Source organism: Oncorhynchus keta, unplaced genomic scaffold (assembly GCF_023373465.1).
Source record: "Oncorhynchus keta strain PuntledgeMale-10-30-2019 unplaced genomic scaffold, Oket_V2 Un_contig_1863_pilon_pilon, whole genome shotgun sequence".
NCBI lineage: Eukaryota > Metazoa > Chordata > Actinopteri > Salmoniformes > Salmonidae > Oncorhynchus > Oncorhynchus keta.
The window spans coordinates 478,232-503,879 of record NW_026281022.1 but is presented as its reverse complement, the minus strand read 5'-3'; the positions used below and the strand labels follow the sequence as shown (position 1 = coordinate 503,879).

General features: G+C 44.2%; 3 protein-coding genes across 6 annotated transcripts; 1 reads left to right on the top strand and 2 right to left on the bottom strand.

Annotated features, from left to right (window-relative positions):
* Positions 1-2,459: 2,459 nt before the first annotated feature.
* LOC118379630 (protein FAM171B-like) lies at positions 2,460-12,499 on the top strand. The gene is made up of 8 exons (XM_052504025.1): positions 2,460-2,883; positions 4,950-5,183; positions 6,487-6,579; positions 6,727-6,885; positions 7,333-7,503; positions 7,955-8,071; positions 8,248-8,371; positions 8,658-12,499. The coding sequence occupies exons 1-8, from the start codon at positions 2,673-2,675 to the stop codon at positions 9,991-9,993; spliced, it is 2,445 nt and encodes an 814-aa protein (XP_052359985.1). The 5' UTR covers positions 2,460-2,672; the 3' UTR covers positions 9,994-12,499.
* On the bottom strand, positions 12,497-17,052 carry LOC118379493 (P2Y purinoceptor 8-like). Of its 2 annotated transcripts, none has more exons than XM_052504027.1 (3): positions 16,915-17,052; positions 13,753-14,090; positions 12,497-13,520 (listed from the first exon to the last, which is right to left on the bottom strand). In XM_052504027.1, the coding sequence occupies exons 2-3, from the start codon at positions 13,996-13,998 to the stop codon at positions 12,717-12,719; spliced, it is 1,050 nt and encodes a 349-aa protein (XP_052359987.1). In that variant the 5' UTR covers positions 13,999-14,090; positions 16,915-17,052; the 3' UTR covers positions 12,497-12,716. The 2 variants fall into 2 exon arrangements, with proteins under 2 accessions (XP_052359987.1, XP_052359986.1); XM_052504026.1 differs by lacking the exon at positions 16,915-17,052 and adding an exon at positions 14,360-16,870.
* A 1,813-nt stretch (positions 17,053-18,865) lies between these two features.
* LOC118379629 (chromosome alignment-maintaining phosphoprotein 1-like) lies at positions 18,866-22,785 on the bottom strand. 3 transcript variants are annotated; one of them, XM_035766651.2, is made up of 2 exons: positions 22,100-22,785; positions 18,866-20,546 (listed from the first exon to the last, which is right to left on the bottom strand). In XM_035766651.2, exon 2 carries the CDS (start codon positions 20,531-20,533, stop codon positions 19,334-19,336), a length of 1,200 nt encoding a protein of 399 aa, XP_035622544.2. In that variant the 5' UTR covers positions 20,534-20,546; positions 22,100-22,785; the 3' UTR covers positions 18,866-19,333. The 3 variants fall into 3 exon arrangements, with proteins under 3 accessions (XP_035622544.2, XP_052359984.1, XP_052359983.1); XM_052504024.1 differs by lacking the exon at positions 22,100-22,785 and adding an exon at positions 21,157-22,063; XM_052504023.1 differs by lacking the exon at positions 22,100-22,785 and adding an exon at positions 20,948-21,134.
* Positions 22,786-25,648: the final 2,863 nt, after the last annotated feature.

The following is a 25,648-nucleotide window of genomic DNA, read 5'->3' as shown; positions in this document are numbered from 1 at the left end:
CAGACAACATCCATCTGTAACACTATAGCCTAAAGGTAATAATGGGTAATGTGGGGTGTTTTTTCTTTATCAATATTCAGGTTATGTGTCTGTATCCATCATCTAAACAGCCATTTAGATTCTCCGCAGCACAGATAAGAGGACACGTAGCGTTGGCCTCAGAGCCTCAGAGCCTGGGCCCAGTCTGGACTGCAGCAGGCCCACAGCAACCCATTAAAGCCAGTGGAGGGGAAAGCCATTAATCAGACAGATATAGAGGGGAGGTGAGGCAGAGGCAGCTTGGATTTGTTCAATGGGGATAAAGGCGTGGTTAGGAGTTAAGGGAGGGAGATTGTGGCTGGGGGAGGGGGGACAAGGGGAGAATATTGCTGTGGTTGGTGACAGTCCTGGCTTTCTTTTGAGAGTGTCATGGTCGTACATCATGGACCATACACACACTATAGACCTGCACAATGTTGCAGCATGTTGTACTGGAAACCCCTTGTTGTTCTGATTTAAGCTCCTTTAACACTGTCAATTAGTCTAAAGGACCTGAACTGCATGAGCAAATCATTTTTGGTTTATAGTAGCATAACATTTATAGTCCAAGTTATAGCCCATAAATATCATGGTCCTCACTGCTGAATGGGCTAAAAAAAAAGTTCCAATGTCCCCATCAACAACAATATCAGCATCAGCAGAACTACCTTGATGCTATTTATCAAACAGGACTGTGTTTCCACAATAATGACAGAGTGCTATGCTATGCTATGCATTGTTTAGAAAATACAAATATCCCCCCTGGATCGTCCATATCTGGAAGAAATGTATTTCATTTAATATGTCCCATTCAAAGCAATTTGCAACTGGGAGAGAGGGACATCAAAAACATGAATCACTGAGCCATTTGGAGAAGCTATTCATTTAACCCATAATAGTTGTTTAACTGCCATCCTCTTCACTGATTAGGCTACTGTTGTGGACAGACATGACACTGCCTGGTTCTGTCACAAATGGCACACTGTTGGCACCCTATTCCCTATATAGTGCACTACATATGGGACCCTATGTGCCCTGGTCAAAAGTAGTGCACTATATAGGGAACAGGGCGCCATTTGGGACACAATCCCTCAATCAGAAGAGGAAGGCAGCACACTGGGAGAGATTCTAAAAGGAGAAGAGACTGGGATTTTGTGGATGTTCATCCAGTCTTCCCTCTAGTGGGCTGTCTCCTTAAGATGGAAGGTGGCCTAGCAGTTAAGAGTGCTGGGCCAATAACTGAAAAGTCGCTGATTCGAACCCCCGAGCCGACTAGGGGAGAAATCTATCGATGTGCCCTTGAGCAAGGCACTTAAACTTAATTGCTCCTGTAATTCGCTCTGGATTAGATGGTCTGCTAAATGACAACAATAACAAAGCTAAACACAGAATATTAATATTTAAATCTTAACTGGTTCCATATATGAGGAGAGGGTGAAATTGGCCATAGTTCTGACACTGATTGAGATGGTATCACCTTTTCTAGGCCTACTAGTTGCACAGAGCTTATGTCTTCCATTCAAAGATTCCACAGCCATATAAACTACCAATAGAAATATCTATTTTTGAAAAAGAAAAGATTCCAATGCTGCTTTTTCTCGTTGAGTTTGACCCTGCTCTCTTGTGAAGATAGATATGGAACTCAAGTTCAACCATCTTGCTTGCCTCAGTGTTGGGAAACGATACAATGTCGCCACTTGGTGGTCAATTCTTCAACTGTGACCAGGCTAAGCCAAGACAGTTAAATACAGGTTATCTTTCTAGAATTGTGGTGCTTCAAATAAAATATTAATGTCCCCTTTCAATTTCCCCCACAGATATGAACACATTTTTTTCTTAGACTCAGTTCTGAGAAAAGGCATCAGAAAATGAAGGACCTGGGCTATTTAACTAGGCAAGTCAGTTAAGAACAAATGCTTATTTACAATGATACCTGACAACACTAGGCCAATTGTGCGCAGCTCTACGGGACTCCCAATCAGGGCCGGTAGTGATGCAGCCTGGAATTGAACCAGAGTGTTTGTAGTGACGCCTCAAGCCCTGCGATCCAATGCTGCCTTAGACCGCCGCGTCACTCGGGAGTCCCTACTCCATTGTTTAGGGATATGTTTTTCCTCATAAAATATCTTTGTATACAATGTAGGCTATATCTTCAAATAATATTGTTTTAAAGTAATGTTGAGGTCATGGAAAATCCTTCCCTGAGCAATAGAGACATTACATATAAATATTCTGCTATTTGCATGTGAAAATGTCATGGGATGTATTTGCTCTATTTAAATTGTTCCGCTCGTTGGGCACAATTTGATTGTGCGCATCTGACAGAGTGTGGCTTTAATTGGCATCAATTTATAACGTGTAGGCTACCATCTTTTTGTTTATGTACAAAAATACATTTCCGACAGAGGGCATTGTGGAGTTTTATCTATGATGTAACAGCACCATCTCCCGTCTCTGTTGTTGTACGCCCCGAAAACACAGCTTCAGCACCAGCGCGTCAACACCACCAGCCTGCCTGCTTTCTGTGCATGTTACCTGCCTCCGTTCCACCATGAGGTTTTCATGACAAAGAAAGCGGCGAGACTAGGCCTCCATTCCTCCTTCTCTGTCTCATTTCGCGCAGTTATGTCTTTGGTTCGCGGCTCCCTCTCGCCATGCCTGCGGACCGCCTGTACCTGCTTTTCTCACTGGTTGTGATCTCCTGCGGGGATGGTGTCGTGAGGGCGGCGCTTGAGGGTGGTGTCCTCGGCGGCCTAATCACGCTGCTGACTGCGGAGGACAATGCCATCGCCACTGTCCCAGACGGATCCATCACCGGCCAGACGGCCCTTTCTCAGGTTCAGATTCCGTCTGTCCTAACACCAGGTACAGGACATGTTTGCGGTATATTTGGGTTGGGCTGCGGGTTTGAGGGCCTGTCCAGCATGTTAAAATGGTGGGGAGGAAATGTTCAATGTGGAGAGAATAAAACATTGGGCATGATAACGAAACGGATAATAATTTCTCATTGATAATATCATATAGGACGATATAGGATGATGATATTAACCTATATGATATTTTGTGTATTTATCTCACTCAACATAGGCTACAACAATAATGCATACAAAAGCCTCGCAGAAATACAATGATGTTTTAAAACAATGTACACAATGATTGAACCGTTATCAGTAAAACCACACCGGTTTTACCAACTTTGTCTTCGCTTATTGTAGAGTATCCTACGCATTCAATATAAAGTATCTTACTAAGATGTATGACTTTCACTACAATCTAATAGTCTGTCCCCTAAGATTCCCCTGGCAGCTAATCGGATTTAGTGTTATGATTTCATTTGAAGGTTTTCGAGATTAGGGGATTATCAGTATGGCCAGTGTGAAACTGCCTGTAATGATCAGGGTTTTAATCCTTTAGTACAGCACACTCACACCATATCTTTTTCACCATTGCCTTGCTTCAGAAGTCCTTTATTTAATTGACTAAACCTCATCATATTAGTTAGAGTTATTATCATGAGTAGCTATGATCAGATTAGATTAGTAAACAGATTGTAGTCTATAAATAGGCTACATTTGATCATTGTTGCTGTTGTGAAGCAGTTTTGTCGGGGCAGCCTTGTATGCTAAATAGGGCCTGGCCTATAGTGTGTGTGTGTGTGTGTGTGTGTGTGTGTGTGTGTGTGTGTGTGTGTGTGTGTGTGTGTGTGTGTGTGTGTGTGTGTGTGTGTGTGTGTGTGTGTGTGTGTGTGTGTGTGTGTGTGTGTGTGTGTGTGTGTGTGTGTGTGTGTGTGTGTTGTAGGGGAGGGAACGTCGTCTGACACCGCACAAGGCCTCTCACAGATTTTTAAAAAAAAAAAATTATTTTTATTTCACCTTTATTTAACCAGGTAGGCTAGTTGAGAACAAGTTCTCATTTGCAACTGCGACCTGGCCAAGATAAAGCATAGCAGTGTGAACAGACAACACAGAGTTACACATGGAGTAAACAATTAGCAAGTCAATAACACAGTAGAAAAAAATGGGCAGTCTATATACAATGTGTGCAAAAGGCATGAGGAGGTAGGCGAATAATACAATTTTGCAGATTAACACTGGAGTGATAAATGATCAGATGGGCATGTACAGGTAGAGATATTGGTGTGCAAAAGAGCTACAGCACTTTGATCTATTTTTCATTACCTCTCACAGATTCAGCTCTCATCACATTTTCATGTGCAGTTAAGGTTCCTGAGATAATTCATAGAGCTGCCACTGAATCTGAGGAGAGACTGTTTAAATGGGATCCCTGCATTCACAAAGCCACACACCGGCATACACCTTCAGATAAACCTTCGAAAACACCTTTCTGCACTGGTACATTCTATGAACATACATTATTGTTCTGCACTGGTACATTCTATGAACATACATTAGTGTTCTGCACTGGTACATTCTATGAACATACATTATTGTTCTGCACTGGTACATTCTATGAACATACATTAGTGTTCTGCACTGGTACATTCTATGAACATACATTAGTGTTCTGCACTGGTACATTCTATGAACATACATTAGTGTTCTGCACTGGTACATTCTATGAACATACATTAGTGTTCTGCACTGGTACATTCTATGAACATACATTAGTGTTCTGCACTGGTACATTCTATGAACATACATTAGTGTTCTGCACTGGTACATTCTATGAACATACATTAGTGTTCTGCACTGGTACATTCTATGAACATACATTAGTGTTCTGCACTGGTACAATCTATGAACATACATTAGTGTTCTGCACTGGTACATTCTATGAACATACATTAGTGTTCTGCAATTCTAGTGTAGAAAATCAGCCATACAAACAAAGGTTTAATATTACTTTGTCATTGCAATACACAAACTGCCTCACTTCCTGTGTTTCACTTCCTGTTTCCTGTGTCTCCCCAGAGCCGCCCTTTGCCCTGAGGGTCCTGGTGAAGGATCAGGTGACCCGGCGGCGCCTGGGAGGGGCCCAGGTGGGGGTGTTTGTCAACCACACCCTGAGTAGCCAGGCCCTGACTGGGGAGAAGGGAGAGGTGCTGCTCAGGGTCCCCTACAGCCTGGGACTCAGCCTCACCATTGTAGCTAGCATGGAGGGATACGTCCTCACCCCGTTGCCCTGGAGGACCACCAAGAGACCTAGTGAGTAGCACTGTGACAGTCTGGCCCCACCTGGAGGAGCCCCTGAGAAGCACCCAACCAGCTGACCTATGGGTGTCGGGTGTGGCTAAATTCTAGAGTTTAAACTGGGATAGTTCACCCAAACTACTAAATGATATAGCTGTTTGTTTCCTTTCCTTTAAAGCATTGATTTGACACAATGAGCAAAATAAGGTGTTCACCTACTGTGTCACATAGCACATTAGCATCAGTGTTTGTTTTTGTTTTTGCGTTGGAGCAAAGCACAATTTAATGACGTTCACTGCATTAATTGTATTGATTTCTTACTCTCAGAAGCAGGATGCACTCACTATGTATAGAATGTGTAGCCAGCGAGTCTGAGGCAAGCGTTTTGTACTGAAATGTAACACCATAATGCCATGTCATATCTAGTGTCAGCTAATTGCATCTGTATTGAATAAGATGTTAAGGGGACTCTGACCACCATTTAGACATGCTGTATTTAGTAAGAGGAGACTGCTGCTCTTAGGGCTGCTCTCTCTCTCTCTCTCTCTCTCTCTCTCTCTCTCTCTCTCTCTCTCTCTCTCTCTCTCACTCACTCACTCACTCACTCACTCACTCACTCACTCACTCACTCACTCTGTCTCTCTCTCTCTTGAATATGGCAGAGCAAAGGAGAGAAAGAAAGAGAGATAACAGAGAAAGATAAAGAGAGAGAGAACAGAGAAAGATAAAGAAAGAGAGATAACAGAGAAAGATAAAGAGAGAGATAACAGAGAAAGATAAAGAGAGAGATAACAGAGAAAGATAAAGAGAGAGATAACAGAGAAAGATAAAGAGAGAGAGAACAGAGAAAGATAAAGAAAGAGAGATAACAGAGAAAGATAAAGAGAAAGATAACAGAGAAAGATAAAGAGAGAGAGATAACAGAGAAAGATAAAGAGAGAGAGAACAGAGAAAGATAAAGAGAGAGATAACAGAGAAAGATAAAGAGAGAGAGATAACAGATAAAGAGAGAGAGATAACAGAGAAAGATAAAGAGAGAGATAACAGAGAAAGATAAAGAGAGAGGGGCAAAGACAGAACTGAGAGAGAGGTGGCTGGTGGTACAAGCTATGCTCTGCGTCATCAAAAGCCACCTCCCTTCTCTCTAGTCTAACACGCAGGACCATAAAAAGCCCTTTTCAATGTCGCCATCTACTGGTGTCTTTGTAGAAGTACAGGAACATGACACTACAAAGAGACCCTTTTGAAGGCACATCTCAATAGTGTCTAGTGATATCCTGACTGGAATGTCACCTGACCTGATCTCATGTGTATACAGTATTCTCCTCAGTGACCTTATCGCTGCTCCCTCAAAACCAAGGCAACATCTGGCTGTTTGACGACTCCGTGCTCATCACTGGGAAGTTGCCTGGTATGTGCACACATCTGGAAACTGTCACTTCAACATAACCCTAAATGTGATGCAACATCTTACTCTTTGTACAATTTTAGTCTACTGTGGCAGAAGTGCTTTGGTAGAGGGAATGAACTCCATCTGGTCTTTTTCTTATTTCCACAGACATCTCCTACCAGCCCAGCGTTCAGTTCCCCAAGAGTCACCTGATGCTCTCTGACGGCAGTAACACCTCCACAGTGATGGCCTACCTGACCGTGCCACAGCGCCACCTAGGCAAGGACTGTGTGAACTGCACCCCAGGCATCATTCACAACAAGTCAGGTGGGCTCAGCAAATGGAATACATGGAGTGCAGTGCACCAACTAATGGTAATGTGAGGTGGTATTGATACATGAAAGTAAGCATTGAACACTTCCAAGATTGAGGAATACGTCAAGATTCTGAGCTGAAGTAGCCCTCGGAAAACTATTCATTTGCTGAAAACTATTCCTCTTTAATGTTGTAGTGTTTGTAGAGCCTTTGGACATGTGGTAATTCTCTCCCGTGTGTTTGTATGTCACAGGAGGTTGGTGGCAACTTAATTGGGGAGGACGGGCTCGTGGTAATGGCTGGAGCGGAATTAGTGGAATGGTATCAAATACATCAAACACATAGTTTCCATGGTTTCCATGGTTTCCAGGTGGTTGATGCCATTCCATTTGCTCCCTTCCAGCCATTATTATGAGCCGTCCTCCCCTCAGCAGCCTCCACTGTTGTATGTGTGTTCAGTGTTCAGGAGTGTTGAGTTGCGGGCGATGGCAGCGGTCAGCACTCTGCTGTACTCTGGTGGTCAGGAGGTCCAGGTGAAAGGCCCCATCCAGATCTCCCTGCCCCTGGCACACACCACCAACCTGAGGCCCTCGGACACCCTCCCTGCCTGGGACTTCAACACCAAGACAGGTGGGGAATATAGCTACTAGAGAAGATTGTGGTCATACGCACGTCCTTAAAAACATACAGCAGGCGCTGGGTTAATAAAGAATACTTGTAAAGAACAGGAAAGCCTGCACACTGTTTATGCTCCCAATTCACCTCTTTATTGACTATGTTTAGATCCAAACCGGCTCTTCATCTTCGTTTTGACCAGACGAAGAGCCGGTTTGGATCGAAACATTGTCAGTAAAGAGGTGAGAATTGGGAGCATAAACAGTGGTCCAGGCCTTCCTGTTCTTTATGAATATAGCTAATAGTGCAACAGAAGGACGAGGACTGGAACTACCTTAGTAACGTGTTCAAAGGCTTTGTTTACAAAATACTTCCTGTGTTCACTTACTTTGTGGAACTGGAAGTATCTGCCTGTGTCTTCCAAGTTTTACTTCATTCATTTTCCTCACAATGTTTCGTCCTCCAGGTGCTTGGGAGAACCAAGGTCTGGGGATAGTGAAGTTGGTTGGAGATCATCTGGTCTGGACCTACATTGCTTCTCACCTGGGTTACTGGATCGCTGCACCCCTACCCTCCTCCAACGGTATAAATATTGTAACGGTCCAAAATGAAAATGTTCATGAATTGAATGTTACGAATGAACTAAATGATGGAGTCTCACTCTCAGTATCGTCTTCAAACATGTCTTACTATCCTGGAGAATATATTGACCACCATCAACCTAATATAATCAACTCATCTCTGTCTGTACCTGTCTAGGTTATATGGGCCATGCCAGCTCAATGGAATTCCTCTCCTACCACACCTACCTGCTCGTAGGAATACTGGGTGGGACTCTGGTTATAGTCTTGGGGTTTCTGGCTGTGCTGCTGTGTCAATGTGGGTAAGAGACCAACCTAATTAACTAACGTTACTGATTGTGTGTCAACTGCAGCTGGAAATATCACAGATGGGGGTGTGTGGGGCGAAGGGGGTTGTACAAAATGTTTACAGTAAGTTATACAATTTAAAACATTTGAATGGCCAGGATTGTTCTACTAATTGTTGACACAAATGCTGATTATATGAAGTTAAACGTACACATAACAAAGATCCCCCAAAAGACCCACTGTGTATTGACTACCTTCTCTGCTTCTCAATGAACCTGCTGTGTTGACTGTCGTCTGCAGAGGTTCAGGTTCCTCTCGTGGGCCGAGGAGGAGAGCACGGTTCTCGAAGCGGTCCGCTCTGAAGAAGGACCAGACCACCTCCACCCACATGGAGGAGGGCCATGCCATGATGTCCTTCCACCCCGGAGACAGAGCCCACGGCCTGGCCTCGCGCAGCGTCCAGTGTGACCCCTCCACCCCCAGGCACAACAAAGCCAACTACAACATCTATGTGGAAGACCCCGGGCGTGGGTCCGCCCTCCTGTATGAAAATGTGGGGAGCGGGACCAAGGGACCCCCGACATCACACCACTACATCAACAGTGAGGAGGTGGCCAGGCTGAGGGAGAGGTCCAGAGAGGAGCGGAACAGAGCCCACCTGGGTGGAGGTGCTCAGCTGCTCCACCTTTACAACCAGCCTGTGGCCATCCTCCAGGCCCCGGAGCGCTTCAGCTGCCAGGGTGGGGAGCAGCAAGGATCAGGCTGCAAGTCGGCCACTTTCCCCCGTAACGGAGGAGCCTATGACACCCACTCCCATTCTGAGCAGGGTGGTCATGACAGCTACACCCAGACCCTCCCTAAGAACCCCCACCATGCCCAGGGAGCCAACCCCCAGCAGGGCGGCCAGGACCAGCCCCAGGCCCTGGAGACCACTCCCCAAGGCCCAGCCTCTAATCCTGGGGCGTGGGGCCGTTACAGCAGCCTCCCGGAGTCCTCCGTTTCCGTCCCCGGTACTCTGAACGAGGCGGCTGGAATGAGGGCCTTCAGCAGTGGGATGGGGGGCCCCAGTGAACTCCAGGGGATATCAGAGCGTACACTCCTGGAGCTGACCCGAGGCAAGGCCTCGTCGCCTCACCCCAGGGCCTGGTTCGTCTCCCTGGATGGTAAACCAGCCGCCTCGGTCCGCCACTCCATCATAGAGCTCCAGGGACGCCACCCACGGCCCCCCAGCAGCAACGACACCAGTCTGGACTCTGGCGTGGACATGAATGAGCCCCAGCAGAGTGTGAGGGAGGCGGAGCGAGAGAGGCCTTCCATCCGGGGATCGTTCCCCCACCACAGCAGAGGGCGCTACAGCGAGGAGCAGGACCTGAGCAGCAGTGAGAGCGGCACCACTGCCACCTGCACCCCTGAAGACCCCTACCTGAGGAACATTCTGGACGGGAGCAGCGGGGCCATTCCCAATATCCCGGAGGAGCGGGACGGAATGGACACGTCCAGTGCACAGGAGGACAGTGAGTCGAGGGGGACACCGCCCCCACGCAGGCTGAGGAAGGTGAGGGAGAAGGGGAGGGCCGAGAAGAGAAGCGCCAGGCACCATGTCAGAGAAGAGAGGCCTCTGGTCAAACGGAACTAAGGCACTGCTCACCAGAGATGGACTGGGATGGGACTTATTTCAATACCAGTCAATTCTGGAAGTGTATTGACATTATTGGCATTCAGTAGTTAATGGGCATGTTTCATGTCCAGTTGCATGGTCAGTGCTTTTTCCTGAATTGGCTGTGATGGTTACAGAAATGTTGAATCTGTCAAGAAGGGATTGAGTTTATCGTTGATTGTTTTCCTATAGGGGTCGTATGTTGACGGGCGGCTGAGACAACGTATGGCGATGTTAAAGCGTTTTTTGTGGTTTGGTGGATGTGTATGCTCCAGTCCTTCTAAAAGGAATAGTTAGATAGATGCTAGTGGACACAGCAGTAGTATGGCTTCAGATCGTCTCATTCCTGGCATCTGCGTCAAAGAAGATGTGTTCTTTACACTGCCTGCGATGAGGAATTAGAGATACTGTATAGAGAGATAATGAAGGGTAATTAGAGAGGATAGAGGGCTGTATTGGGCTGAGCCGATGAGATCTGGCAGCAGAAACGGACAGTGATACAGTCCTCCTGTACAGAACACTGACACTTACCCACCGTGATTGCCTGCCTTTACAGGAAATCGATATTAACACCATTGCCTGCTCTGCTCACAGTGTTTAAGACTGGCTGTACCCAGCCATCTGTCTATCGCTCTGTTTATAAACTAGACACTGATTCACAGCTGTCCCTTTTAGAGGTCATCTTTACACCTCTATTAAGGGGGAAATACCATTATTTCTTTGAGAATGCATGAAAGGTAGAAAGTCAAATGTTGTGTATGAAAAGAGGAAAGTGTGTGTATTTGACTTGTAGTGTGAAGACAATGGAAAGGATGTCTCTTCTTAGGGACATTAAGTCTGAGGGATACTAATCCAGTCATGTGTTACTTTAACATATTCGTCTTCAAATAGTTACTGTTGATGTTCAATGATTCCTGTTCCACGAGCAGATCTTTACACAACACATCGCTGTCCTCACATACAGATGGAGTATTGGGAGGTGGTCAGTTTAAGCTTTCATTGTTCAGTCTAAAAAGCACAGAACACTTTCATTTGCCTGTTTGTGATGCATTGGAGCACAATTGGGAACGATACACATAATATCATTTGATTGGTTAGAACCCACTGCAATGAGAACGTAATAAGAGAAACATAAAACACTCAAATAAAGGAAAGCACTCAACAACAACAACAAAATGTTTTTTGTAAAAAGTGAGGTGGTATTTCAAATGAACACAAACCATATTACTGTGATGGACTGATATATTTGGAGAAGCACACAATCTCCTCCTGAAAATGATGTGACCAGCGATATCAGTCGTCCTGCTGCTAAATTTGAAACAACATTCATATTTTGCCCATATTTAGTCTTCCTCGTGGTGTGACATCACACACGCCAGTCCTTCAGTGTGCATGAGGATAAATACTGTACATGAATAGCTTTATTTGGTATGTACATACTCAAGCATATGATCTAGTATGTGTGATTGTGTATTTTTATGTATGTATGCATACATCGTCCTATCCTCTCTCCACAACTGTGAAGAAAAATGTTCTGAGAGAATGAGAATGCTTCTCAGAGTGAAGAAAGATGTTCTGAGAGAATGAGAATGCTTCTCAGAGTGAAGAAAGATGTTCTGAGAGAATGAGAAGGCTTCTCAGAGTGAAGAAAGATGTTCTGAGAGAATGAGAATGCTTCTCAGAGTGAAGAAAGATGTTCTGAGAGAATGAGAATGCTTCTCAGAGTGAAGAAAGATGTTCTGAGAGAATGAGAATGCTTCTCATAGTGAAGAAAGATGTTCTGAGAGAATGAGAATGCTTCTCAGAGTGAAGAAAGATGTTCTGAGAGAATGAGAATGCTTCTCAGAGTGAAGAAAGATGTTCTGAGAGAATGAGAATGCTTCTCAGAGTGAAGAAAGATGTTTTTTGAGCCATCATCACTATTCATAAACCCAAGCTTTAGTGTGTGTGCTTTCCTTCGGAGGTTTGTTACATTATTGTATGTTAGCTTTGGTGGGATGAATAGGTTCAAATGTGATCCGGGGTGTAAAAAGCTTGACGACGTAGCAACTTGTACCTTCTAAATGTATCAGCGCAAGTTATACACCTGACGAATGCAGCGATGATTTATGAAGCTTAAGATGATTGAAGGCTGAACATGTTGTTGTTGTCGCCACTGATGAAGGTTATGAAAAACCAGATGTTTCAACCATTGGAGAATTGTATAAAGTATAGTATGTAATAATATTTCTCAGAGACAAAACAGACCCCACTGGCCCATCCTTTTCAAAGTGGCCTTCACTGAATGTATTTTCTTCTATTTATTTCATTGTAATGTGGTGTATTTCTACTGTCCGTATTCATTTAACATTAACTGGCATTCAGGCTTTTGAAACGGGCATTTCTTGTGTTGATTACGTCAGTATATTACAGTAGTGTGATTAGTCTGCCTTTTTGTGCACTTATCAATGCCTATAAGTAATAAACTCACTTGATACCAAGATGATGCATGTCTACGATTTATTCAATAATAAATGTCAACGGAATGAAGTCAGAATAACTATAAAAATTAGCATTGACAACAATTGCATAAACAGCTTTATAATGAAGACCGCACAGGGTCTGTGCATAAAATAACAAAATAGATTTTTTTTGTATTTACAGTTTGGGTCATTTGCACACTTTGTCCATTCCAGCATGACTATCTAGTGATCAACTACGGCCTAGTAGTGGCCCTTAGATTCCCTAGGCTCCCCAGTCATGGACACCAGCTCAGAGGTCCCAAGCTCCTCCCCCTCTCCCAGTGGGACACACCGCCCCAGCAGCCTCCTCAGAGCCAGACGGAACTCCCTCGACGCAAAGTAGTACACAAACGGGTCAAAGCAGCAGTTGAGGCTGTTGATGCTCAGCGCTAGTTTATAGTATCTGTACAGGCTCTTGCCCTGGGTGTGGAAGACTACGTGCAGGCCATGAAGGGTGATGGTTGGTAGGTAACACACCACAAAGCACAGGGTTGCCAAGGCGACTGTGGTCTGAGCCCGTCGCCTTGACAACACTTCCCTCTTACCGTCACTGCCATCAGCTGCCGTCGGCAACGACCTGTGCAGGCCTCTGGCCACGGCAACGTAACATCTGACCAGGACGGCTAACGGCAACACGTAGAACATCAGCAGAACCACTAGGAAGTAGAGATAGGCTACTGATTGGTGAATGAACAGTTTACGTGGAAGCACGTCGAAGCAGGTCGTGATGTTTAGCTCGACGACCCGGAGGGTGAGGTCACGGAGGAGCAAGGGCGTCTGAGTAATCAGAACAAATGCCCAGATGAGGACACAGGCGATGGCGGCTCTCCGGGCAGTGCGCCAGTGTTTGGTGCGTAGCGGGCGTACGACACCGCAGTAGCGCTCGAGCGCGATGGCACAGGTGGTGAGGACGGAGCAATGCATGTTGCAGTTGAGGGCTGTGGTGGTCAGGCCACAGAGGGCAGCGCCCCACAGCCAGTCATTACCCCACAGGTGGTATAACACCTGAGAGAGAGAGAGAGAGAGAGAGAGAGAGAGAGAGAGAGAGAGAGAGAGACATAGCTAATCAAATATTAGCTATGTCCAACTAGAAGGGAAACGTTGCTGTAGAAACTTAGTAACATGTGACAGCAAAAACAGTGCAGATTAGTTGTAACCGGTGCCAGAGTGTCAGAGACAACCTTGTACATGGCACTTATGAATGTGATGTGTGTTACCTGTAGTAGCAGTGACTCACCTGTAGGGGCAGGAAGGCGCTGTAGAGCAGGTCTGCCAGTGACAGGTTGATGGCAAACACAGACGTGGGAGTGTGGCGTTTGTAATGGACGTTCAGCAGCGCTACCAGAGACAGCAGGTTGCAGGGGGTACTGCACACAAACACAGACAGGTAAATAACAGGCACAGCCACGGTCATCACAGGACTAACCAGCATCTCCAGGGTGGCATTGTTGACCCCTCTGGCCACCTCTACTGAGATGTTCATTGTGACTGACCACAACAGTAACTTGACCACAGCAACAGGGGGAGTTGACCAGGGTGACCACTCCTGTCACTTAGGTTGGTGTACAAGCATCACTGGGAATGATAAGGGAAGAAAGGAGAGTGTTATATATTTCATTTGAATACACCAAAACCACACTATGTTAGAGGAAGTGAAAGATGTTGGTTAGGCAACGAGAGAGTAGTGTTGTTGAATGCAGAAACAGTGTGATGCCAATTCATCCATGTGAAAGACGAACAATGTTTTCCCCTCACACTATACTAGTTTCACTATTCACACTGTGACTACAACTGGAGAAAGCGCCTGATGTTCCCTTAAGGGGTGAAGTTATTGTAATGCTCACATGGGTCTTTCCATCATGCCTATTTCACATCTGTGTATGTGGAAATACAAATTGGAACAGGAAATGTACTGTCATAAACAGCTTGAGGTGAAGTTAGTTACTTTTTCCTATTGACATATTATTTGTATTTGACATGTATTCTACATGTATTCTACATGCTATTGACCTATTTCTCTAGTACAGAGTTTCCAAAACTCGGTCCAGGGGGACGTGTCGTTTTTGCACTACACAGCTGATTCAAATAATCAAAACTGGATGATTAATTGGTTATTTGAATCAGCTGTGTAGTGCTTGGCAAAAAAAATAAATGTGCACCCAGGGGGCCAGGAACAAGTTTGGATAACACTGATCGAGTACAGGGGCTCTCCAACCCTGTTCTTGGAGAACAACCCTCAAAAGGTTTTCACTCCAACCCCATTTGTAGCTAAACTGATTTAGTTAATCAACTAGATAATTATTATAATCAGGTGTGCTAGATTAAGGTTAGATTGAAAACCTACAACACGGTAGCTCTCCAGGAACAGGGTTGGAGAGACCATATCTACGGTACCAGTCAAAGGTTTGGACACACCTACTCATTCAAGGGATTTTCTTTATTTTTACTATTTTCTACATTGTAGAATAATAGTGAAGATATCAAAAATATGAAATAACAGATATGGAATCATGTAGTAACCAGAAAAGTGTGAAACAAATCAAAATATTTTATATTTGAGATTCTTCAAAGCAGCCACCCTTTGCCTTGATGACAGCTTTGCACACTCTTGGCATTCTCTCAGCCAGCATCATGAAGTAGTCACCTGGAATGCATTTCAATTAACTGGTGTGCCTTGTTAAATGTTAATTTGTGGAATTTCTTTCCTTCATGCGTTTGAGCCAATCAGTTGTGGTATACAGAAGAAAGCCCTGTTTTGGTAAAAGACCAAGTCCATATTATGGCAAGAACAGCTCAAATAAGCAAAGAGAAATGACAGTCCATCATTACTTTAAGACATGAAGGTCAGCCAATGCGGAACATTTGAAGAAAATGTCTTAGTGCAATCACAAAAACCATCAAGCGCTATGATGAAACTGTCTCTCATGAGAACCGCCACAGGAAAGGAAGACCCAGAGTTACCTCTGCTGCAGAGGACAAGTTCCTTGGCGTTAACTGCACCTCGGATTGCAGCCCAAATAAATGCTTCAGAGTTCCAAGTAAAATCATCTAAATCAATGTTTTTGTGTTATATGCACAGGGTGCAGTGTTCCACTTCACCTGCAATAACATCTGCTAAACACGTATGTGTTTTTAGAGAGAGTATGCCAACAGTGTGCAAAGCTGTCAAGGCAAAGGGTGGCTACTTTGAACAGTCAAACAAATAAAAATTTATTTTATATTTTAAACACTTTTTTTGGTTACTAAATGATTCCATATGTGCTATTTCATAGTTTGATGTCTTCACTATTATTCTACAACGTAGAAAATAGCAAAACATTAAAAGGAAACTTGAATGAGTAGGTGTGTCTAAACTTTTGACTGGTACTGTAGTGGTTTACTTTTTAGCACTTTTTTTACGGTTGAAGCTTGCTGATAAGAATTTGCACCATTTACGCTGCACCCTGTGCATATGTCAACAACAAAAAGTTGATTTGATTCAAGTCGATGTTGAGCTGTGAAACAGCATTGTGAAGTTTATGAATTATTTTTAAAAATCTCCCATGCGGTCATTGAGATGAAACCTCATTCTGATTTCAATAGCTAGGTTTCCATCCAATTGGCAACAGATTTTCATACTAGTATTCTAAAACCCACATAAAGAAAATATGCACGTTTCCACCAAAGGGACTTCTTGGCGGATATAAATCAGTGCGTGATGACGTAGGGTGATCTAGCGTTTGAAATAAATCGTAAAAGCACCATGATACACTGTGTCCAGAGTTTTAAAGGTACTTGTTGAGGCCAGCATATAGACAATATCACCATAACCCAGCACCGATTTTTTTTAAAGTGCTTTGAACATGATCCTTTCTGCCGATTGACAAATAAAAATAATGTAGATGTTTTTTGTCCATAATAATCTCACCATGTAGGCTATACATACATGTGCTCTAGACAACACCGCTATCTGCGCACTGCTTGCTGTTGGATAAAGCGCATATGACAACCAGAGCGGACACACTCGCTATATAAGTCAATTTTTTGTGTGAGAAACCCACCAGTAGAGTTAAAAATGTGATGGAACCCTATTTCTCTTGTATTTTTTATTCGGTTCATGGGAATTTAACTGCAAATTGTATTTTTATGTGGACCACGTCATAGCGCACAGCCTTTTATCTGCAACAAGTCAATTTGATGGAAACATCTACGGTGGGAAACTGCGCATATAGTATTTATGCGCAGTTTCGAATATTGTCACCCATGGGATGGAAAACTAGCTAGTGTCAGTGATTTAACAACTATAGAAATAAAACTGTAACCAATAATTAAACATAACACTTACAACTAACATATCCATGGCAGAACATTGATTTGTAAAATCTAAACTGATTAATGAAATGTATTGTTGGTGACTTACCTTTATGCACATGTGATGCGCACTGTCAGTGCTGCTACATTCAAGTGTGTAATCTGCAATTTCACACAGGAAATGTGGTAGAAATGATTTGTTCTGTGTCTTGCCCAATGAAGTTTGTTCGCTCTCCCTCTCTTCCTCACCACTAAGGAACCGAACATGTGCCTGTATTGGTGGCGACGCATCTCTGCATGTCTGGCAGACATATCAGTGTGGATGACGGATCACCACCTCAAGCTGAACCTCAGCAAGACGGAGCTCCTCTTCCTCCCGGGGAAGGACTGCCCGTTCCATGATCTCGCCATCACGGTTGACAACTCCATTGTGTCCTCCTCCCAGAGCGCTAAGAACCTTGGCGTGATCCTGGACAACACCCTGACGTTCTCAACTAACATCAAGGCGGTGTCCCGTTCCTGTAGGTTCATGCTCTACAACATCCGCAGAGTACGACCCTGCCTCACACAGGAAGCGGCGCAGGTCCTAATCCAGGCACTTGTCATCTCCCGTCTTGATTACTGCAACTCGCTGTTGGCTGGGCTCCCTGCCTGTGCCATTAAACCCCTACAACTCATCCAGAACGCCGCAGCCCGTCTGGTGTTCAACCTTCCCAAGTTCTCTCACGTCACCCCGCTCCTCCGCTCTCTCCACTGGCTTCCAGTTGACATCCGCTACAAGACCATGGTGCTCGCCTACGGAGCTGTGAGGGGAACGGCACCTCAGTAAAGGCCCTACACCCAAACAAGGGCACTGCGTTCATCCACCTCTGGCCTGCTCGCCTCCCTACCACTGAGGAAGTACAGTTCCCGCTCAGCCCAGTCAAAACTGTTCGCTGCTCTGGCCCCCAATGGTGGAACAAACTCCCTCACGACGCCAGGACAGCGGAGTCAATCACCACCTTCCGGAGACACCTGAAACCCCACCTCTTCAAGGAATACCTAGGATAGGGTAAGTAAGGGTAAGTAATCCTTCTCACCCCCCTTCTCCCCAACAAGATTTAGATGCAAGTGGCTGTTCCACTGGTTGTCATAAGGTGTATGCACCAATTTGTAAGTCCTCTGGATAAGAGCGTCTGCTAAATGACTTAAATGTAAATGTAAATGTATCAGGTTGCATGCTGTTGACACGTGGTGAAAAGGTACTATCTGTGTCACTGCAAAGGAAAATACTGTAGCTGAACACTACAATTGGTGGTGACAGAAAGAAAACCAGCTACCATTTACTCCCTGTTCTTAAGAAATAAGCATTTTACTACTATGCAATAGTAGTTTCCTCTCATATCACCAATATAGTACTGTTTTATATACAATATATACTGAACAAAAATATATTTGCAATATGCAACAATTTCAAAGATTTTACTGAGTTACAGTTCATATAAGAATCAGTATATTGATATATATTCATTAGGCCCTAATCTATGAATTTCACATGACTGGGCAGGGGCACAGCCATGGGTGGTCCTGGGAGGGCATAGGCCCACCCACTGGGGAGCCAGGCCAACTCACTGCGGAGCCAAGCTGAAGTCAATCAGAATGAGCTGTTCCCCACAAAAGGGCTTTATTACAGACAGAAATATTCCTCAGAAATAGTCACTAACAGGGATGTAAACCAATTTGTCCACAAAATCTGAGAGAAATACATTTTTTGTGCATATGGAACATTTCTGCAATTTTCTTTTTTTTCAGCTCATGAAACATGGGACCAACACTTTACATGTGGCATTTATTTTTGTTCAGTGTATGAAATACCAGAATGGGTTGTGAGACACTGCTGTAGCCTACTCACAACAAAAAACCTGTTAGTTCATGAAACCACAGTGGAGAGGTAAGGAACAGCCCCAAACACACACACACACACCTGCAGGACAGGAAACAAACTGTTTCACACCTCCTGTGCTGCAGGTGTGGGTGTGTGTCAAGACTTCTATAACAGAGGAAGTCGCCTAAATTGTACCTAAAATTGATGTATTATTTTTATTGTATTGTTTTCAAAGAGACAAACACATCCCATGTAATAAAGACAATACAAAGGCAGGTAAAAAACACACAAAAAACATGTTTTTGTCAGTTTGATAGTTTCATTGTGTAGCATTATGAGTCATCAACAGCTGTCATGTACATATTAATGCTGTTTTTTGAGTTCACAAAGTACATATTCTACATTTGAGTCCATCAGCTCCAGTATATCAGGAAAAGTCTACAGAATGACAAAGTACCTCATTCTTCATCACTGTGTGTACAGAGGAAGTAAATACATACTTCACTGAGAATCTACACCTCTGTGACAGTGGAATCTACTGTACCTAGGGTTACTAGCCAAGTAGATGCACAATGCAAAGAGATTCTAGAACTTAGATAATGTAGGCCTGAAGTCCCTTCTCCTGATTACGAAGGTACAGTATGTGTTAGCAACCATTAACCAATCACTCTTCTCCATTGCTGCCCTCCCCCTCCTCCCCCTCCCCGCTTCGGGCATTGCAGCGGTTGCCATGACGTTTTATGCCCCACACCACGTCAGAGCTGAAGGGGCAGAAGAGACAGCGGTACATGCCCTGTCTGTGGTTGTGGTAGATATGGTTGAGTAGCGAATACTCTAGTATGAAGGCCTTGCTACACTCTTTACAGCAGTAAGGTTTGGGCACGTCGTGCTTGTAGCTCACGTGGTGGATGGCATGGCCCTTCATCTTGGAGCGCTTGCCACACAGGCGACAGTTGTAGCGACCCCCCTGGCGCTGGATATATTTGGTCAGGAAGGCCTCTTCCTGCTTTTTGTGTTTGTCACTTTTTTTGTTGTTGTTGGTCTGTAGCTCCTCTTCCTCTTCATCATGATCATCTTCCTCACTGCCTGCCGTAGGGCTTATTTTTCGTTTCATGGGGCTGCCGGCTGAGCGGGAGTCCTCTTCATTGTCCTCGCCTCCCTCCATCTCCTCTAGTCCTCTTTTCCTACCTTCCTCCTCTTGCTTCACACCTCCTTTGTCCTCATCCTCCTCTTCTGCCTTGGGCTCACTGGGAGGATGACTACTGTCTTTTGAAAGCACGTCTACACTGATACCTTCCTGTTCTTCTCCCCCCTCCCCCCTACGCTCATCCCCTTCTCCCTCCTCACCCTGGCCCTTCCCAGAGAGGCAGTGGCAGGTGAGCAGGTGGTCGTAGAGGCGAGGGAACTCCCTGGCCGTGTGGAAACACAAGCTGCAGTGGAACAGCCGTGCTGTGCGCTGGTAGAAGATGGCGTTGCCCAGGCGACCCACAGGCGTGTCATCCAAGCGGCTTGGATGGATCTTAGCGATGTGGATGAGGTAGCTGCAGTGGCTCTTACACTGGAGCAGACAGTGGGGACACTGGAGGTGCTGGAGATAGCTGTCCGACTCCCGGTCTCTGTCCCGCCCCTGGCTGCCAGAGGAGGAAGACTGCCTCTTGAGTTCCATAACAGCTCCCTGTGACTCCTTAATGTCCACAACAGCTTCTTTTGACTCTGACTCATTAACTTCAATCATGACTGGCATGGACTCCTTCACGTCCATGGCGGCTGAAATTGACTCCTTAACGTCCATTGTGGCTTCCGTTGACTCCTTAAACCCCGTCATGGCTGTCTCTGACTCCTTAGCCTCCACCACGGCATCCATTGACTGGAGCTCACTGGACACAGAGGGGAGTGAAAAACTTGCCGTTTTAATTATTGATTGTTGTTTATTTGAATACGACTGAATGTATGTAATACATAAGTGCTGTTAGTAATACATTAGTAATGACAACGTAACTTAACAGTTGTCCAAATGCATACAAATTTACAAGCTAGCATTGTAGCACATCTGTACATCAGGAAATCTTTATCACTAACAACATTGAGTGTGCAGGTGTCAACATTTGACACTAGTTTAATCTAGATTCACATCCGACATTGTAGAGGCATAATTCCAGCCATGTTCACAGAATGAAAGTATGCTAGTTCATTCCCAAATAGATTTAGCCGAACTCAAGCTAGTTTACTGTGTAAACAATAGCACATAGTTCGTTCGAAAATGTACATTTTAACTCACCTATCAATTCTCAAAAAGCCAATGAAACACACATTCCATATTTCCGTGACTATAGAGATTATGCCTGATTGTTGTTCGTTTAATTTGATGAAATAGCAAATATCTGCTCAAATGTAACAGTTTTTCCTCGGGAGCCTTTCCTTGGTTTATCAGAAGTGACGCTCAGCACGTTGTCGTGACGTAGCCTCCATCATTAACTCTCTACTCACCGTTTCGGGTCCCTGCTGTTCTGGATAACAGAATAATCCACGCGTGGTCTATCCTGAACTTCTTGGTTCGGTCTGTGTTGCTTCTTCTCGTCATTTTGGTTAACATAAAGTGAAGAAGTATCGGTTCTGCTCGGGCTATCGCTGGGACAAATCGTGGGAACCGCGTCATCCCACAACAATCACTTTCTCGGTGTATGGAGTCGAAAACATTCTTTGCTGAAATGAGCCTCGCGTATCCGAGTGCCGTTCAACACGCCATTCTCGTGTAAGGAGGCGAATCTCACCAATTTTCGGAATACGATGTAGTCTTTTGGAAACGTGTGGAAACTGGTGGTTTGCAGCCCAGGACAATGCACATTGTCGGCGTTTTGTAAATAGAGTAAACTGGGGCAAGCACCAAGGCTGTGTTCGAAAACCCATACTAACATACTGTGTACTACATACTTAATGAGTATATACTATTAGTTCATTTTAGCATACTGTAAACGAACAGTATCCTTCTCGTCCTTTTGGCTAAGAAGAAGTTTCGTTTCTGCTCAGGCTATCATGGAACTCAGGTCTTCCCATTGTTTCCTGTTGAGTTCTTCGCGTGTCTACCAGAAGTTGATGCTGTTGCTATGCAACCATGACAAATTACTAGTTAGACATTTTACGAATTTGGGTGCGTTATTAAATTCCATCTGGAGTGCCAGAGTTCGCTCGTAAATTCAGAACTTTGTCAGATTTTCCGTTCGTAAATTCAGAGCGTTTCGTACTTGGGAGTACCAAGTCTAGGACAAAAAGGCTTCTCAACAGTTTTTACCCCCAAGCCATAAAACTCCTGAACAGGTCATCAAATGGCTACCCGGACTATCTGCATTGTGTGCCCCTCCCAACCACTCTGCTACTCTCTGTTTATCATATATGCATAGTCACTTTAACTATACATTCATGTACATACTACCTCAATTGGCCCGACCAACCAGTGCTCCCTCACATTGGCTAACCGAGATATCTGCATTGTGTCCCGCCACCCACTAACCCCTCTTTTACGCTACTGCTGCTCATCATATATGCATAGTCACTTTAACCATATCTACACGTGTATATACTACCGCAATCAGCCTGACTAACCGGTGTCTGTATATAGCCTCGCTACTTTTATAGCCTCGCTACTGTTTTTTACTGTTTTTTTTACTTACCTGTTGTTCACCTAATACCTTTTTTGCACTATTGTTTAGAGCCTATAAGTGAGCATTTCACTGTAAGGTCTACCTACACCTGTTGTATTTGGCGCATGTGACAAACTTTGATTTCATTTGAGCGTTCTGACCTTACAATGGCACCCAAGCTAACGTTGGCTAGCTTGCTAGCTACTTCCAGACTCAAATGAGCCCACTGACCATTTTACTCGCCCGAGCAGACCTGCTTTGTCAGTGTTCATGTTATCCAGAGCGTTGGTGACAGTAACAGGCTGGACACATGACATTTTTAACAATGCTTTTTTCTGATAAAAACTAGTTAATCACATCCGTCATGGAGCCCAGTTTCGTAATATTACCATATGCCCCAGCTGCTTGCCATAGTTTTGAAGTAATCACGAAAAAAACAGGCCCAATTTTAGGACATTTTTCACCCTGCCAGCTCCTATTAGTTCTAAGTCGCTCTGGATAAGAGCGTCTGCTAAATTACTTAAATGTAAATGTATTGAGCACCAACTCACCTTCCGAACGTTCTATGTCACAATGTCTGTTTTGATGTTGTTGGCAATAAGACACGTTTGCAGTTCAAATGTAAACAACAACAAAATATTACTCATGGAACTCTGAGGTCGTCCCATTGTTTCCTGTGTGTATATATAGTGAGATATGTGTGTCTTTCTATTTTGTCAAATATCTCGTAATGTGTATATTTAGATTTTTTTATTTATTTGGACACCATTTTAATCATGTTTTTTTCCTACTTCCTCGTTATGCAGACATAAGCACACTAGGCACCAGACAGACAGGATCCTTTGAAGTCGGAGTAGATAGCCAGAGCGAATTCACAAAAGCACCCGAATGAGAACGCACAACGACTATACCATATAGCTAAGCTAAGAATGACGGGAATAATCAAGTCAATAAACTTTGGGTAGTTAGTTAGCCTATAGTTAATAATAATAATAATAATATATGCCATTTAGCAGACGCTTTTATCCAAAGCGACTTACAGTCATGTGTGCATACATTCTACGTATGGGTGGTCCCGGGAATCGAACCCACGACCCTGGCGTTACAAGCGCCATGCTCTACCAACTGAGCTACAGAAGGACTGGCAAATTTGATGTATAAATTAGTAGCCAACTAACGTTAGGTAGCTAACATACATACTGTTGTAATGATATGCAATATGGTTCGTAAGGACAGCATAGCTAACAAATTGTCAGCCAACATAACGTGTAAAGTAACTTATTTGAAAAATCATTACTTTATTACGTTGCTTAACATTTGTCTTAAATAGTTCAAACAATGAATTTGTATCCCCTCTCGTACTTCGGCTGCATATTTTCCGCCATTATCTTCATATCGGAAAACGATGTGAAGCCACGCCCATTTCCTGAAGAATTGCATTAGGGGCCCTGAGGTACAGAAATAGTGTCCTCCGTGTGTATACTTCATATTTTGGTGAATTTAGTATGACATCTGGGAACTTTTGGCATACTAACTATATCCATACTATGACCAATAAGCATACTGTAGCGACCCGCACAGACAGCTGTGTGTTATGTGTTAGGCTAGGAGGTGGTTGTGTTGTACTGACCAGTACCCGGTATTCGCGGGGTCCGACCTGTCAATCAACCTGCTATCTGCCAATCACGGGAATGCCTGGAATGTTCTGATGCCGGGCATCCTGGTGGTTGGCGGAGTGGCGTGGAGGGGGGTTGGGCAGGGGGGTGGAGCATTGGAAGTTAAGACCAGGTTCAGCCTTTGTTCTCTCTCTCTTACGTCTGGGTTTCACAAGAGAAGGTCACGATTGGCTTGTGGATTATCTGTCATCTATTTGGCGTGTGCTACGGCCCAAACAGTAGCCTGTGTAAAGTTGGTGTAATAAACCGTCAATTCGTAAACTCAAGCCTCTGTCTGGACAATTGTTCATTTATGATCTAGTCAGGTCATTACAATACTATATACTCAATTCACGTCACAAATAGTACGGTTAATGCGGTTAGGATGAGTATTCGAACACAGCTCAAGTGATATTTAGGTTTCTACCATGGAGGTAGAAAATCTTTGACTCATCTTTATATATGTGCACTAATGGCTGCTTTGACACGCCACTGAGGGCTTTCTCATAGAGATAGATAGAGGACTCTAGTGCCCAAAAGCTCTTTTAGCATGGGCAGCGCCATTCAGTACTTTAGACATTTTGAAATAGTCAACTGTGCAAAGCAAAGGATAGAGGGACGAACAGAGGGGACAGGTTTTCGGAATGAAATGTAGATTTGATTTTTGCTTGTGATTCCTTTTGCTCCAAATGTGTAAATCTCCAATAACATTTGTATCAATTAAATATCACAAAAATCAAACAGGGTGGACATTTTGTAGTCTTTGGTATTTCCCAGCTTCTTATTTCCCCATCACTTCCTCTCAAATATGAGAGACGACCCAGATACAGAGTAAGAACGTGTGAAAGGCGGAACAGAAAGAGTTGTGGTTGGGAGACTGGTTAGGAGAAGTTGAACAGAAGGTGCCTTGACATTATTGTAAATGAGTGCTGGGCAATATCACACATTTAAGCTCTAGATTTCTCAGCTTACCCCTCAACCACATACACACACACACACATCTACTCACACTTTCAATCCTAGACAAACCCATGGCCACTTAATGTACCTCGTAACTCAGCAAAGAGTTGAACTGGCAAACAGGTCTGAAAACATTGTTGACACATATGACACCCACTATGACTAGAAGCCTTTTATTTCCCCCTCAGTTCCCCTCAAAACTTAGAAATGGCCCGGATACAGAGTAAAAACGTGTGGAAGGCGGAACAGAAAGAGTTGTGGTTGAGAAACTGGTTAGGAGAAGTTGAGCAGAAGGAGCACAGTGCCTCTTTAAGGAATACCTAGGATAGGATAAGTAATCGTTCTCACCCCCCCCTTAAGATTTAGATGCACTATTGTAAAGTGACTGTTCTACTGGATGTCATAAGGTGAATGCACCAATTTGTAAGTCGCTCTGGATAAGAGCGTCTGCTAAATGACTTAAATGTAAATGTTAAATGTTGACATTTTTGTAAACAATGACTGCTGTTGCCTGGCAACCCAAACTCCTTGCTCCGGCCAAATGCTACGCCACGCCCATGGATGTAAGTTTATTCTCTGCAATTAGTCTGGATCTGAGTACCTCCCTGGCGATTTCTAGAACGCAAACACATTCTAAACACTCTGATTGGTCCCAGAAACCGATGGGTTGGAGCAAAGCCAGAACACATGTGGGTAAAGTATTGTTGTGAAAATTTGTCATTGGCT

Bases quoted from the DNA above. Each gene is read 5' to 3' on its own strand.
- LOC118379629 (XM_035766651.2), bottom strand. From the start codon at position 20,533: ATGGATGCCGTGGTGGAGGCTAAGGAGTCAGAGACAGCCATGACGGGG.
- LOC118379493 (XM_052504027.1), bottom strand. From the start codon at position 13,998: ATGAACATCTCAGTAGAGGTGGCCAGAGGGGTCAACAATGCCACCCTG. The intron at 13,521-13,752 runs GTGAGTCACTGC...TCTCTCTCTCAG, and splicing joins GCGCCTTCCTGCCCCTACAG to GTGTTATACCACCTGTGGGG.
- LOC118379630 (XM_052504025.1), top strand. From the start codon at position 2,673: ATGCCTGCGGACCGCCTGTACCTGCTTTTCTCACTGGTTGTGATCTCC. The intron at 5,184-6,486 runs GTGAGTAGCACT...ATGTGTATACAG, and splicing joins GAGGACCACCAAGAGACCTA to TATTCTCCTCAGTGACCTTA. The intron at 7,504-7,954 runs GTGGGGAATATA...TTCGTCCTCCAG, and splicing joins GGACTTCAACACCAAGACAG to GTGCTTGGGAGAACCAAGGT.